The 14,557-nt window shown below is 41.6% G+C and overlaps 1 protein-coding gene across 1 annotated transcript in view; it reads right to left on the reverse strand.

Annotated features, from left to right (window-relative positions):
* Positions 1 to 14,557, reverse strand: part of GATB (glutamyl-tRNA amidotransferase subunit B) — a 1,295,211-nt gene that overhangs the window by 122,937 nt on the left and 1,157,717 nt on the right. Inside the window, exon 11 of the mRNA XM_069631274.1 lies at positions 11,845 to 11,923. Within this exon, the coding sequence (XP_069487375.1) occupies positions 11,845 to 11,923 (79 nt within the window). The remainder of the gene's footprint in view (positions 1 to 11,844; positions 11,924 to 14,557) is intronic.

Consider the following 14,557-nt stretch of genomic DNA (forward strand, 5'->3'; position numbering starts at 1 on the left):
TGGAAGGCTACACCATTTTACAATTGCACTCTCACCTACTTTCACACTTACACTGCACATCATCTACAGACCCCCAGGCCCTATCTCTACTTTTGATGATGACTTTAGAACACTCCTGTCACACAATATGAAACCTCATTCCAAAATTATCATTATGGGCGACTTCAACCTAGGCTTGAATGACCCCCTAGATACCCATGCAAGTCTCCTGGCTAAGTCCATTGAAGCTCAAGGACTTACTCAAAGAATCACTGCACCTACCCATAAAGGACGTACTTTAGATTGGTTAGCTGATATCAACTGCTCGACCAACATCCAATCTAATACCCCATCACCATGGTCGGATCACAACATCATAACATTCACTACCACCATTAATACCAAGAACCTGAAACAGCCTAAAGCCACACCGTTGGCCCCCTCTAGAAACCTCAAAAATATCAACCGAGACTGTATATTACTATTACTTACCTCCATCCTTGATCCACTACACCTGGATAATGACCCTTCAACCTTGATCAGCCAGTACAATGAAACTATGCTTGCACCTATAGAAAAAAACTGCTCCTTTAAAAAGCAAAAAGAGTAAACCCCAAGCCCATATCCATCCTTGGTTCACCCCTGAACTTAAAGCTCTTCAGGCCTTAAAAAGATCTGTGGAAAATAAAGGGATCAAACTACCATCTTATGAAAATAGAATCTCATTCCAAACCGTAGCAAACAATTACAAGAATGAAATCATCAAATCTAAAAGTGAAGTTTACAACAAAAGAATTTCCAAAGCCCAATCTAATATTAGAGAGCTATTTACCATCCTCCGCAAATTGGAATCACCAGCGCCGACCCCATATCATACAATTAAAGATGAACAATGGTGCTCCAATATTCAGAATGCCCTTGCCGACAAAATCTCATTACCACAAAGCAAAATAGAACTAAAAGAATCGAAACTTAACCTTATCCCACCATCAACAACATACCTCTCACCAAATACCCCTAGGGCAACCAAATGTACATTCTCCCCACTCACAACCGTAGATACTATCACTAATTTCTGCCCTATCACCACAGTTCCCTTCTTACTTTAAATATTAGACCGTGCAGCATATCTACAGATCCAAAAACATTTGGAGGATAATCATCTCCTGGTATTAAGACAATCAGGTTTCAGACCAGGCCATGGCACTGAAATGGCATTACTTGATCTGAAAATACAAATGGACCAATACATAGATAAAGGAGAACTTTGCATCCTCCTGTTGCTAGACCCCTCTGCAGCATTCGATCTGGTCAATCATGATATCTTATGCCAACACCTTGAGGCTGCAGCCCAATTCGCCCCAGATTCCATCAACTAGATCAAATCGTTTCCATCTAACCGTACCATGAGAATCTTTTCAGACACAGCAGCACCTCATCCTGCCCCAATGACCTGTCGCGTACCACAAGGTTTGTGTGTCTCTCCCACACTCTCTAATGCTTTCACTAAGCTCTTGTTTGACAAACTTGATAAAAAGGGTATCACATATACAAATTATGCGGATATTCAAATTCTCATAGCAATCACTGGATGTTCTACTACAGACACCAAAAACCTAAACAAAATATACCTTGCAATCCAAGCATGGATGGCACTGAATGAACTATGCCTCAATGACGATAAGACGGAGCTTATGTTCACTGGTAACAAAACAAAGCTTAGGAACCTCCCAGAGTGTTAAAAGTCCTTTATAAAGCAACACCATTCCAGTGGCTAAAGAAATAAAAACTCTAGTGGTTCATATTAACTCATCACTCACTCTAAATAGACAGGTTAATGCAGTTGTCTCATCAGCTGCATAAACGGCGAAACTGATGAGAGCCAGCCGCCGTTTTCTCTCCTCGGAAAACACGATCACTCTGGCAAGGGCATTGATACTCTCTAGGATTGATTATTGCAATTCTCTCTTCGCTGGTGCCAGAAATATCAAAAAATTACAAATAGTACAAAATAATACCATAAGAGCAGTAGTAAACATCCCAAGCCACAATCACATCTCATCCACTAGAAGGAACATTCACTGGCTCCCCGTCCAAGAAGTAATTAAATTCAAAATCTTGATGATGACGCAGAAATGTATTGCCAATAAAACTCCTAAATACCTCAGCAATTATATTTGCAAAGTCAACACTAATAGACCTACCGCTATGCCTACACCAACTTGCTCTCCATCCCCCAGTTATAGAAGACAGAAAGCAGGAGGCGCCAGTTTCCCAGTCATAGCTACAAAATTGTGGAACATACTCCCCCCTCAATTGAGAAATGACACCTCATCCTGGTCATTTAGACTAAAATTTAAAACTCTGCTATTCAGATCTGACCTCTTACAATAGTCCCTTAGCCCCTCAAGCTAGCACAAATTATGAGGAGGATTTGCAACAATATACAAACATGTCAAAAGTGTGGAATGTCTACGTCTGAAACCAATGTAAATTCATTGTTCATTTTTCTAACATGCAATGTATTGTGTAACTACTGTATCTGAAACTAATGTAAATGTATTGACCAATGCTTTAACATGTAATGTACTTTGTGAATCGTAATGTAATGCCTAACCTCTAAGAAATGAAATCTGTAACCATATCCTTAAGAAGTAATTAGTGCCTAGTTGCCTATGGGCTTTGTGTGCTTTACAAATGAAAAATTAATAATACATAAATAAATAAATAGATTATTTGATTTTCATTCCCATATTCCCTCCCTGTTGCTCTGTGGGCGCTTTGAAACACAATGTACTTGATGTATAAGTGCCTTACAAATGCACAATAAATTTAAAAAAAATGAGATGCACGATTACCTAGCAATAATGACGGCAAGTGTTTATTTCATGTCTCAACAAATCAAAAACTGGGAGGGAGGGGTCCAAGAGGAATAAAGAAAAAAGCCAGTCAACTGATCGAGACTGCTTATTGAAACAGCCAATCTTATATCCAGGGGACCAGGTGCTGGTGCATACATTTGTCCGCACCTGGACTAAGCCCCGCTTTGAGGGACCCTATGATGTGGAAGTACAAGGAATACAAACCTGGCTGCATCTGCACGATATAAAACAGTACAGGGGAGAAACTTCAACCCCTCCTGGATCTACTGAGAGTGAAGCAAGAGAAGAAGTTCTGCGCATGCAGCCAAGATCAGCAACCAAGAGCAAAACAAAGAAGGTTATGGTTAGTACCTGGCACGCGCTGTCCACGGGAAATACTACACGTGGATTGGCTCTTTTCCGAGCCATACCACACGGTATTCCTGTGGACGCACGTACGTGCCTGCTTTTGTTCCCGGCTGGGGCGTGGTAGCCTCTTAGCCAATGAGGAGGCTTGAAACAGGGCAATCCCCGCTCCGAGCCTCCCCAAGGCTGGAGGCTGCCTTCGTCCCCCGCCGGGGACTCAGGTATGTTTTTTTCCCTCCACCCCCCTCCCCTGCAAACTATCCCCTCCTCGCCTTCCCAACCCCACTTACCTTCTTTTTTTCTTTTTCTCGAGAGCTAACGCGCTGGGAACACTTTTGTTCCCAGCGCGTCCGCTCCCGATGGCCGCCATGGAAAGGGAAAATGGACTAGGTTTTCCCTTTCCCGGCAGCCATTTTATTTGACTTTGTTTCAAAACGCGGTAGCGTTTCAGAACAGAAAAAAATACCATTAGTACCCCAATGGCTATAAGACCCTCGGTGGCAGGCCAATACCACCCACGGTGCTACTACGTGCTATGCTCGGGCCTGTAACTAGGGGCCCCGGGGGCATTACGTAGGGCGGTATTGGCCCGCCGCTTCGGGTCTTATTGCCACAATAAAACTCCCTTGAAATAAAGATTGACATTTCTTAACTCTAATAAGGAATGAATGGACTAGCAACTATCTTGGAACTTATTTTTAGATAAATTAAAGGAACAATGTGTTAAATGCACCAAAGCTAAAGGACAAGAAATACATTCCATCATCTCTGCTACCCATCATAAAAACATTACACACATTCTTGTATGCCGTTTTTACCTACATATTACAGTCTTACCCAGCTCTGGTAAGACATGTGATCATTGTAACATTTTGTGACAATCCTAAGAACAATTACATTATTTTCAGAATTATAGTTGCAATCATTTTGCAGGTCTTGACACAAAAGCTTGAGCTACATAAGACAACACAATTACATAATGAATTAAAATAAACTGGGAAGGTTCCACAGTATGAGAGACTCACTACCATTGAGAAAGTTGCTATGTTTTTTCGGGAATGGTAATTGTGATTTCATTTTGTCTTATGATTTTTCTTTTCTTCCTCATAATGATGGCATTCGGGCACATAATGATCAAAAATGCAGATACTGTGCGGACAATGAAACATCCTTTATAATCCCTAACAAAAGCACAAGCAGCATTTTCGCTAATATAACTAAACAGATTTTCTGATTTAAGATTTGTTGGAAAAGACCATGAAGGCATAAATACATATCTTGACAATTCAGCTCCCTTAAAGAATAACCTATGTACCAGCACATGAAGGAAGTGGGAGAGAATGTCAGATCAAAGCTGTTGAATTTGTTCCATCATCTCCTGCGCCATGAACACAGCCAGAACATTTATTTCAAAAGAGATGCCTGCAAATGATGCTAAGTGCCTCAGTCATTTGGCAGCATGCACAACCAGAGGACAATGAAAAAGAAAATCGGCAAACCTACAATGGCGATCAAGGATAACATTTTCATATGAAGATACTTATGTGAAAACACAAAGGATGGAGAAGGGAATGGGTTGGACAAGCAAAAAATGTATGTACCCATCACCGATTGGAGAACGTATAAAGGTTGTCGAAATGAAGAGGATGGACTGTTCAGACATAATGGAAAGATCAGCAGTACCAGGATGCTGGGAGACCCCTCAGCTATTGGTGAATGGACGGGTTGCCACCAGTACAGGATGGGAAGAAGAGGTGTTATCTCACTCTGCACTCTCATTGAAGAAGGAACCAATAAGCATAGTGTAAACAGTGAATGACGTGTTTAGAGTCATGGGCCAAGTACTCTAAGCTACTAACATGGGCTGACAATGCAGCAGGACCTGTATCTATAATATCACTAAAAAATGCGACCACATGCTTCAAAAATGAAGGCCTGGTCCTGGTTGGAGAAAATAAAAGATGCAAACAAGTGCTCGAAGTGCCAGGAATGAATGGAGGAACTGCTGTGCTAATGGATCGATATTGGCCATGTGGATTCAGAGCTTATATGCAGCTGCCTGAAAATTGGGGAGGAGTAAGCTCCCTTGTGGTTCTATACGTTCCTGCATTAGTGATTCCTCAAAGTGACGACCTCCATATAGACGGATTTCCAAAAAGGAATGAACACCACAGAAGAACGAGGTCGCTCAAACTTCGTTGATTGAAGAGGGAGAACTATTTTTCATCAGAGTCAATAGAAGCTTTTAACGATATTCCAGATAAGCATAAATTATTCGGCAATACGGTGATAACATCTACATATATGCCAGGACTTCAAACTGAAGTGAATGCCTGGCTGCAGATTACCAGATGGGAGCGGCTGCAAACGATCAATGCAACAATAAAAGGATTTAATGCAATCAGAGAAGAACTGAGGGCCATTAGGTTTATGACCCTCCACAACAGGTATATCCTGGATTTAATCACAGCAATGGAAGGAAGCGTGTGTGCCATGGTCTGGACTTCTTACTGTATATTCATACCTTCCTATGATGGAGAAAATAGAAACTTTTGAACACAAAATGAGCAAAAGTCCTCTTTTTTTGTAAAGGGGGCCTTTTGAATGAGGACATCAATATACTCATACAAACACAATTTCCAAAGAGGCTACACAGTTGTTACAATCCTGGCTAGGGAAAATGAAGGTGACATAAATGTGGTGTTAACATAATCATAATTAAATTCAAGATAATGGTGCTGGGTCACTAATACATCAAGAAATCACAATTTATTAAGAAAACATTTTAAAAGGACGTGAGAAAGCACATCAAACAACCACAAAGCAAAATAATTAAAACATACAAAACACAATCCAATTTGACATCTGACAATCTTAGAGTCTCTATTTTAATCAACATTGTCATGACAATCATAGGTGAGGTTAGTAACCTTTAGTGTGATGTGTTAGATGTGTCTGCTAATCATGTCATATTGAAGACCAAAGACGTGTCCTATACATACTCCAAAAAGTATATTAAAGTGTCCTGAAGACAGCCTTGATTAAGCTTGAAAGAAAGAATAAGTCACCGAGTGCTTCGATACAAGGCTAGAAACACACTGAGTTGCTGACACCTCTTTTGTGAGGACCTATTTGTTGTGTACATGAAAAATAACTGAACAATGGTCACTCACTAAAGGTTACTAACCTCACCTATGATTCTCATGAGAATGTTGACTAAAATAGAGAATCTAAGATTGTCAGATGTCAAATTGGATTAATTGTGTTTTGTATGTGTTTTAATTATTTTGTTTTGTGGTTGTTTGACATGCTTTTACGTCCTTTTAAAATGTTTTCTTAATAAATTGTGATTTTTTGACGTATTAGTGACCCAGTACCATTTTCTTGAATGTAATTATGATTATGGTAACACCACCTTTATGCCACCTGCAAATAGAAGCCTGACATAAGCAATATCTATGCTGACGACCCTACATCCGAAGATGGAGGGTGAAGTTGATGAGACAGCAGGAGATGACTGGTTTTCATCCCTGTTTTCATGAATTCCAACCTGGCTGGCAAAGGCTTTCAAGCAACTTGGAGCAATACTAGTGTTGGTATTGCTAGGATTATGTCTCATAAGGATAATGTTGGGACAATGCCAGAAAATGGCTAAGAAAGCAATCTGGGATGAAGATAATGATTGATGTGAATGGAGATTATACACCACATAGCGAAGATGCCACCTGTGAGAACATAAGGAAGAGTTTGCTGGGACAACCAGGGATGAAGTTCTACTGCCCTAAAGATAACAAGAAATATGTAGGATGTTGAGTATTCTGTCAACCAGCTGGAGAATGCTGTCAAATGACCTGGAGTGTGGATGAGCATATAAAGAATGCTGATGACCTGAGGGGGTGACGAAAATATGGATCCCAAAGAAACCTAGATGTGAAGAAAGGATGAAGAATATTGAAGAAGAGGAGGTGGTCGACAACTCCCCAGAGGGGGGAAATGTAGAGGAGCAGATGGACATGTTATCCCTAGCTCCCGCCCCCTCACCTCTGTCATACTGGAACGGTAGGAGAAAAGCCCTATGTAGAACACCAGGTATCATCCCTTCGAGTGTATGAGACACGATATGCACTCAGACAACCGTATCAAAAGCACCCTTGAACTGAGAGGGTGGAAGGATGTCTGCACACGCCATTGGACATCATAGAACTATAAGTGAAATCTGACAAGAGCAGAGTGATGTCATAGAGGAGAAATACTGCGACTCACTAAAAAAATATGCAAATACTCAAAAAATAAAGATATAACTGAAGTAACAAGAGAAACATGTAATCGAATATGAAGAAATCGTATATGCAAAAAAGATGATAAAGTAACCTGCTGATTAATAAATGTACATACGCAGAAGCGCAGGGTAGATGAGACATATAGAAGCTTGCTGCAGAGGAACGCATAACATGGCTAGAGTGGGCATGATGGAAAGATCGATGTCCGATTTGTATTAAAACCATTCAAGCTACCTCAGAGACAGACCAGGCCTGCAGAGTCAGGAGATGCTGGAAAAACAGCTTTGTGTGGGGAATAAAGAGGAGTCTACTGACTGAGGATTAAGGATGTTATTCAAGAAATAATTGCAAGGCACATGAGGAGTCAAATGGATAAGCCATGTACATAAGGCATAGTTCTTTTAGATAAGGCAAAGGAGAAAACATCTGCAAGAGCCAAGTATTACATACTCAAAGATGCAGAAAACCCATGTAAGATGGAGTGAGCAAGTCTCTAAAGGCCAAGAAGTGTAATGATACCCAGCACAATTGAATCAAATAGCAGTAAATAGAAGGTCAAGATGGACACATTTCGTGATTCAGAAGCTGACAACAAGGGCTTTTCATTAAGCCCACAACAAAGTTAATAGTGTTCCTACACTCCCTTGAACGTCCTAGAACAGAGAGCAGACCTTAAGGTCAACTACAAAGGAGAAGCCTTGGCTTGGGGCCTGAGAGATGATGGACTTATTGGGAAAGTGGGGAGTAGTCTGATGTTGCTTGCAGCACCTGAGTTTCGTTTTGCTTACATGCCGCTAACAAACCGAATGTCCAAGGTTGGGAAAGCATGCCAATCAATCCGAGGGTCTATGTAGCGACATGCTATACAATGTTGCAGAGACCAACCCGCTGCCATTTGTTCTGCTATAATCAGTATTATATGTATTTAGAGGCAGTTTGAGGCGTGCCCACCAGTTAAGGGCCAGCCAATTACACTTATGTATACTATAAGTACATATGTTGCCCTAACCAATCCTTCCCCTCAATAGATTTTTAGTTTGCCACGTAGGATGACATCATAAATAATGCACATCGAGGTATAAAACATTTGTATAATCACAATTGGTTATGTGTGGATTACAGCCTGTTATTCGCCAGATTGCCCTACTTTTTAATGCTAATAATAAAGTAGTACTTTGACATATTCTTTGAGTCTTTCCGGTTATTTGGGTCCAAGATCATTATTGGTAATTCCATCTAGCACATGAGACGCTTCAAGGTGTTAGAGCACAGTATGCAAGCGAACATGATCTTTGTAGTAACAAAGTTTTAAATCAAATTTTTATATAAAAGTGTTGAAGTTGCAAGGTGGAAAACTATAACATAGATGTGGTCTTAATGATGCATAGATAATGATTATCGGAAGGTTATTATGTTTTTGTTTTATAAAGACTAACTTTTAGGCAATATTATGGAAAATCATGGTAATTGAGTGTATGAGTGTAAAATGTATATTGGTAATGGTGTTAGACTATTTGCGAAAAGATTAGTTAAACTATGACACACTAAATAAAACATTATCCTTTTCAAACAACAGATACGCCTTATTTAGAATAAAGATCAATTTCTTTAGTTTACCTTTTAATTAATGCAAATCATCCACTTTTACATCACTCAAGGTCCATTTGTAATTTGTATAAATGCTCGCTAGTGTAAATCAGCTGCTTGCTGCTAGTTGTAACATGCACAATCTGCATTTCAATTTTAACCACCTTCAATTCGGACCCAGTCTCTTCAACCACCGTGGTGATTAAGTTCAGTGAGCATGTATTAATCAAACTTTATTTTAGAAATGCAGCATTTTTACGTTTTTATACTAAAATATACAGATATCTTCTTTGAAAAACGCTTAAAGTCGAACTGTGCAGTCCCAAGTGAGTCTCCTCCAAGTTTAGGGTTTCCAAACTTTTTATAATTTCAAGGACTCACTTTATTTTGCCAAGCCCCGCGTCGGCACTGCCGATGGATAGTGGGGATTCACCTGCACTGAAGTTGTCAATTACAAGCAAGCTCAGCAAAAGACCACAATAAGGGCCTGATTCACAGAAGTGTTTTATAAGGGTGCAATCCCATAGGAAAACGTTTTGTGAAACAGGCCCTAAGTTAATAACCAGCTGGAACAATACAGCCATTATGAGAAAAAGGGCTCAGAACACTAGTTTTGAAATTTGTTACTCATTAACAGTTTGCTAGTTTTCCGGATTAAGTTAAAAACGAGTTTAAAAGCAATAATGCTATTGCAGTAGCAAAAAGAGAAGAGGGGGGCTTATTTGTCTGAAAAATGTGCGGGTGTATCAGATCGGTACAGGCCGGGCAATCGCAAAGCCACGTCCATTCCTGCCGTCGGAAGCGACCGATAGGGGGTGCAGCTTGACGGCTCTAGGTACCTTCCTCTAACCATCTGAAGTTGTTGCCGCAGCTCCAAGAGCCCTTGTGCATTAGAGGAGTCTTTGATGGAGCTTGGACCGGAGCGGCAACCAGCGGCGGCTGCTTGTGGGATTGTTGTCACCAGTCCTGGGCGGATGCCGGTGAGAGCTGAGAGGCTGTCTCAGCAGTAATGTTGGTGAGTCGTGACAGCTGGCGCTTCGCAAGCCAGGGAAAAAGATACAGACCAGAACAGGGTTGTGTGAAGTGCTCACATAGCTAGTTTAGGCAGTGATTTGCTACGGTCCATGCGGCGGTGTCGCATGGTGGATGGCGGTGACTCGTGAATGAGTTTTAGCCACAAATGAAGTCCGTCTATCTTGGGCCTATTTGTATCACTCTTATCCACTTCTTTTCCCTGGTGTGTGGGAACAGGGGTCTTGCTGATCCCTGTTCATGTGATTACATTTATTCTTTTTCACCAAAATGCCTGTTACTAGAGCAGGCATGCACAAAGTTACACAGAGACCCATAGACGTGTGCTTTATCCCTGATAAACCTACGTACTCAGGGGCCATTGAGGCTCGTAAGCATGTCAGCGCTATAGTGGGCTCTCCATTTCAGCCTCTATGGGATAAGTCAGATGTCCCTCTAATGCCGGGTGATCACCGTGTGATGGATATCCTGGCTAGAAGCACCCAAAGAAAACAGCGCTTACAACATGAGAAAAGGGAATTATTGACTGACATGCCCTGTCAACTATCAGATTTGTTGAGCAATAGTCATATTGTGGAAAAAGACTGACTGTTATGGGAAAACAAAGCAACAACATTGGCTCCCCGAGATCTCTCAATTTAATCATTCAAGTCAGCTTAAAGAGGCTATTGTCAAACTTCAACCAAGGGTAACTGACCATCTAACTTATGCAATGTATGATGCAATGCACTCCCCTTCCAAAAGTATGGATGATGTCATTACGGAAGCTTGGTCCAAGCCTAACTTCGGTGTAAAGGGAATGAACACCAATGACAGCTGGCAGATGGTTAAGGACAGAATTATCTGCGACCTGGTTAAATGTGAGAACGTTATGGACTTTCAGATATGGTTTGACTATTTTGATAAGACAATGTCTCAGCTTGTTAGGGTGGACAGAGAGTGTCAAACAGATAACTGTATAACACAGATAGTCGCCAATAAGGCAGAGGCAAGTAGCCAAACTGACTTGAAGCATGCTACCAATCCAATGCCTATGAATGAAGAAGCATTGCAGGGTTCAGTCCTTCACATAGCTACGACAGATGGTTCCACCAAACCAATTTGTAAGATGCCCGTACATTGTTCAAAACCCTCAGAACCCAGGAAGCCCACGAATAAATCGTCTTGCCCCCCCACAGAGCAGAGACCTACGCATCAGAGTCCTCAATGCCAGAGATTACGGATCCATTTTTAAAGGGTCTGATTGCGGACAAAAGAAATATGGTAATTGTGAATGTTTATAAACTGGAAAAACCTGAACCGAGAGAAGCCCTGCAGAATAAAGTTGTGGCCTGGTTACGATCTAAAGTTGGGGAGAGCTGTATTAGAACAACTGGCTTTCAGCTTTTGCAGAGAGTCCAAATCAAGCTGCGGTCCTTTATGAATGGATCAGATTGCATTGTCACCGACTGCCGCCGCATTAATCTTCCATCCTTTTTGAGTCATTGCAATAAGCTTGGAAAACTGTCATTTATCATTAATCGAAGAATTGTAATTGACTGAAGTGCTTTATATCTGGTCTATTTTGTTATTGCCCGTGTTTTATGTTTGTTTGTTATATTGCAGCGCTCTGAGGCCCATAGGCGAGTTGGCGCTTTACAAAAAATGAAATAAATAAGTAATGCATTTTCGTGCAAAAAAGCAACCCGGTATGCCTAGGGTACACTCCACACTGCAAACTGTATAACGTTCATTCTTACCTGTTTGGCAACTGTCGAAGAAATTCGCCCTTTCTCCAAAAGGTTTAAAAGCTCGCCGAGGGTAGAAGGACTGATCAGGCTGCAGCAAATGAAGGGAGAGAGAGTTAGTCTGAATATTAATGAACACTTGAAGCATTTTGTAAAATTTTATTTTCATTATCATTCAGGACAAAACTGTTAGTATGAAAGCATTTGGAAAACTAATATGGCAATTACACTTTCTAAATGAAAATGTCAGCCACTTGTCTTGCCACAGCAACCGCTGAGAGTTTTCATCACTTCTTTCAAAAGTGGGCACTGTATTTAAACACTGTACTCTTTCTGCATCTGAGCTCAAAGGAACACCACTGATTTCCCCATGTGCTTTCACTCGCCTATTGTACCAGGCGTGCATAGCACTCAAGAAATCTGTGTGCACAATAGAGTATAGCAGGGCTCACATTCTGTGCTATTGGTAATCTGTATTTTTGCGTTTTATGATCCATGTTTGCTAACAAACCACCGACAGTTACCCCAAGGTAGGCGTGCAATCAGGCAAACATTTTGGGAAGGGAGGATATACCCTGCAAATGTTGGGAGAGGGGCTAACTTCAGAGACTGTGGGGGAGGGGCGAACCTCTTTAAACATTAAAATGACATCATAATGAGCAGTTAACGCTCTCCTTCACATCTGAAACCACACACGTAAGGACTGTTGTGATAATGAGCTGTCTTCTGTCCCTTCCGCCACCCTTCCAATCACTCCACTGACATGCACAACCGGAAGTGATGTAATTTGACCTCTGCCCCCAATTGACATCATTGGAAGTGATGGCACACAACCTTCTGATGCGTCTAACACCTGTGTTTTCACGCGCTCTCATTTCAGCCAGATACAACAACCGAGGCACAGAGAGAGGTGAGATTTGTCCACAATCAGACATTTGGGGAATGTCATTTTCCAGGTTCGACATGGAGCCTATATGTAAAACATATAATGCAGTATTTGTAACAGGGTAACCAAAATCTCTAACTCAGGCTACAGCTAGTGTATGAAACATCTATAGATCAATGGACACACAAGTACTCGTTATCTGTGTCACTGATGTGTTAAACAAGCCCAAAAAGCGCTGACCTGGGGAGGCGCTGTCTGCTTACCCAGGAGCAAAATGCTGCACAAGCAAGGCCTGAAAATTAAATCATTCACTAGGGTTTAGTAGCAACAAAATTCCCTGGTTATAAATGCATCTATGAGTCAGCTACTACTACGACAGAAGAAACCTATAGTGCGGGTGTAAGCTAAGGCCATCTGTCTCTGTGTGCATTTATCTTGTGACAAGCAACCACATGTTGTCCTCCCACAACCAAACAAAACACCTTAATGTCCTAGGCTTTGATACATGACTCTTCTTCAATCTTTTTTAATGGGGTGAGGTGTGGGGACCGGGGAGAGGGGCTGTACTTCCCTCAAGTGTGGGGCTCAATGCATCTACAAATTTCAGAGCTCTATGTGCGAGGTGTGTTATTCAATTACCCCCCCCCCCACAGGACTAGCCCGAGAATGAAGTTTCCACAGAGTTTAAGTGGGGAAGGGTGGCTGGGTCGCTACATGGCACTCTCACTTCTGAGACTCTGTGTCCAACACTTATTTTATTAAACAGTGGTGCACCAGAGCAGGGTCCTGGTCAAGTATGCGGCCCCTCTCAACCATTCACATCACACTTGAATGCATTCAAGGTGAGCAGAGCCCAATCAGTGGTGTAGCAGAACATGCGGTGGTCCCCCTGCAAGCCATGCTGAGGGCCAATCCCCCTGCCCCCCTCAAACGCCTCAAAGCACAGGGCATGCCACATCCCGGCCCGGCTCAACACGTGTGCGCAATGTCTATGTTCATTATGCCGCTGCAGAGCCTAACCTTCACTTTAAAGACAGTCAAAATGCCCACCGTGGGCTGTGACAGGTTAGTGCTGTACCCGATGCAAGGTTGTCTTAGCATCCTACTCTTGTATTCACTTCCAAAATCTAAAAAAATCTACAACCAATCAGCAATGCGTGTAGCTATCCATAGTGCAGCATATTAAAACTTCAAATGATATGCACAGTAGTGCCGTCACAATGAGCGAGCCGGTAGACAGGTACGGTTATACAAACACCCAAAAACCCATTAAATGAAAAGGACCAAAAAACTCCCTCAAAGGCCCATTGCTTCTAATTGCCTTTACCTAAAAACAATCTAAAGCCATGGATTAAAAACACAGCTAAAGCATTTTAAATCCACCTGTTTGGATTTCCCTCTTCCATCCATAAGTGCTTTGATGGTTCAAAATCTCGTGGCCAAAGCAATATAAGGGGGGAAATCATTGCTTGAAATTAAGATTTGTTGAGCATGAGCTAAAAACAGACTGCTGGGTATCAGGCATCACCCAGTAGGCAGGTGCTGCTACTTCTGGGGGGCCAGGAGCTAATACAAAAACTGCTGGAAATCTAACTGCCATGAGATGCCAACTTTAACCTTTTGTTAATTATGTATGATCCATTATGTTTTAAATGGCTTCTAGATGTGCCCTAATGCTTTGTTATGCACATTCCCAAACACACAAAGGTAATGTCACCTAGGTATACATGTACAGCACAAGTTTGCCTGGGGAGCCAAAAGTAACTCTTAGTTTCTGTCATGCTAGTCAGGCTCTCCTAGTCTTGGAACATGAGCTAAATAGCTCTGAGCAAGTTTGAA

This window comes from Ambystoma mexicanum, chromosome 6q, assembly GCF_040938575.1.
Source record: "Ambystoma mexicanum isolate Mex_15411 chromosome 6q, UKY_AmexF1_1, whole genome shotgun sequence".
Classification (NCBI taxonomy): Eukaryota; Metazoa; Chordata; class Amphibia; order Caudata; family Ambystomatidae; genus Ambystoma; species Ambystoma mexicanum.